This window comes from Aplysia californica, unplaced genomic scaffold (genome assembly GCF_000002075.1).
Source record: "Aplysia californica isolate F4 #8 unplaced genomic scaffold, AplCal3.0 scaffold00479, whole genome shotgun sequence".
NCBI lineage: Eukaryota > Metazoa > Mollusca > Gastropoda > Aplysiida > Aplysiidae > Aplysia > Aplysia californica.
Window position 1 is genome coordinate 16,240 of NW_004797749.1, and position 1,141 is coordinate 17,380.

Below are 1,141 nucleotides of genomic sequence, written 5' to 3' on the forward strand. Positions count from 1 at the left end.
TAATCCCTCTAATCTTCTGGCGCTCATATGACCTTATGAAGTTGCGAGCGCCGTAAAACCTCTACTTAAACTAAAAACCAAACTCTCCTACTTCTTTTTTGTGTTTGTTACTCTCTTGCAACATCTCTAATCTTCCACACTTATATGACCTTATTGTGTTGCAAGTGCCGTAAAACTTACTAAAACTTACTAAAACTCAATAACCATTGTTCCCCCCCCCCCACCTTTCAGACGTACACAGGTTCGATCCTGGTGGCGGTGAACCCTTACGAGATCCTGCCCATCTACACGGCGGAGCAGATCCAGTTGTACCGGGACCGCAAGATCGGAGAACTGCCGCCACACATCTTCGCCATCGCAGACAACTCTTACAGCAGCATGAAGCGGTACCAGCACGACCAGTGTGTTATTATCAGGTCAGTACCCAACATGATTGAGGATGAAAAATAGGCATATATGGCCGCGCAAAGCGCCCGTCATCTTTCGGAATAACTTACATACTATGTGAATAACTTATTCTGTGCATCCTTCGGCTTCTTCTCAGAATTTGAACCTAAACGGTCTAAATTGTGTTGTTGGGGGTGTAAAAAAACACAAGATGATTTTAAAATGCCAAATTTAAAGTCTTGATTTCCTCGTTTCTTGCGTGAGTGGGTGGTTGGCGGGTGCTCTGGTGCGGTTTGCTTCTTTTTTCCTATCAAACATCTATCGTTTTATCTACCCTCCTTCTTTTTTGTGTATGTACTCCCTTGTAACACCTCTTATCTTCGGCACTTATATAAACTTATTGTGTTGCATGTACCGTAAAACTCTTACAAAAACAAAATCTTTGGCCCTATATGACCGTATTGTGTTGCAAATGCCATAAAACTCTTACTAAAACTAAATCTTTGGCATTTATATCACCGTATTGTGTTGCAAGTGCCGTAAAACACTTACTAAAACTAAAACTCGTTTGTTGTTGGCCCACAGTGGAGAGTCGGGTGCGGGTAAGACAGAGAGCACCAAGCTGATCCTACAGTTCCTGGCTGCTGTGTCTGGCCAACACTCCTGGATAGAACAGCAGATCCTTGAGGCTAACCCCATAATGGAAGGTATGGTTTGTGTGTGTGCGTGTGTGCGTGTGTGTGTGTGTGTGTGT

General features: G+C 43.6%; 1 protein-coding gene across 1 annotated transcript in view; it reads left to right on the top strand.

The window, feature by feature from the left end:
- Nucleotides 1-231: 231 nt before the first annotated feature.
- LOC101849950 (myosin-VIIa) overlaps nt 232-1,141 on the top strand; it is a gene marked incomplete at its 5' end in the record, with an annotated part of 68,986 nt that continues 68,076 nt past the window's right edge. The window contains 2 exon segments of the mRNA XM_035971667.1: nt 232-416; nt 973-1,094. Of these exon segments, the coding sequence (XP_035827560.1) occupies nt 232-416; nt 973-1,094 (307 nt within the window).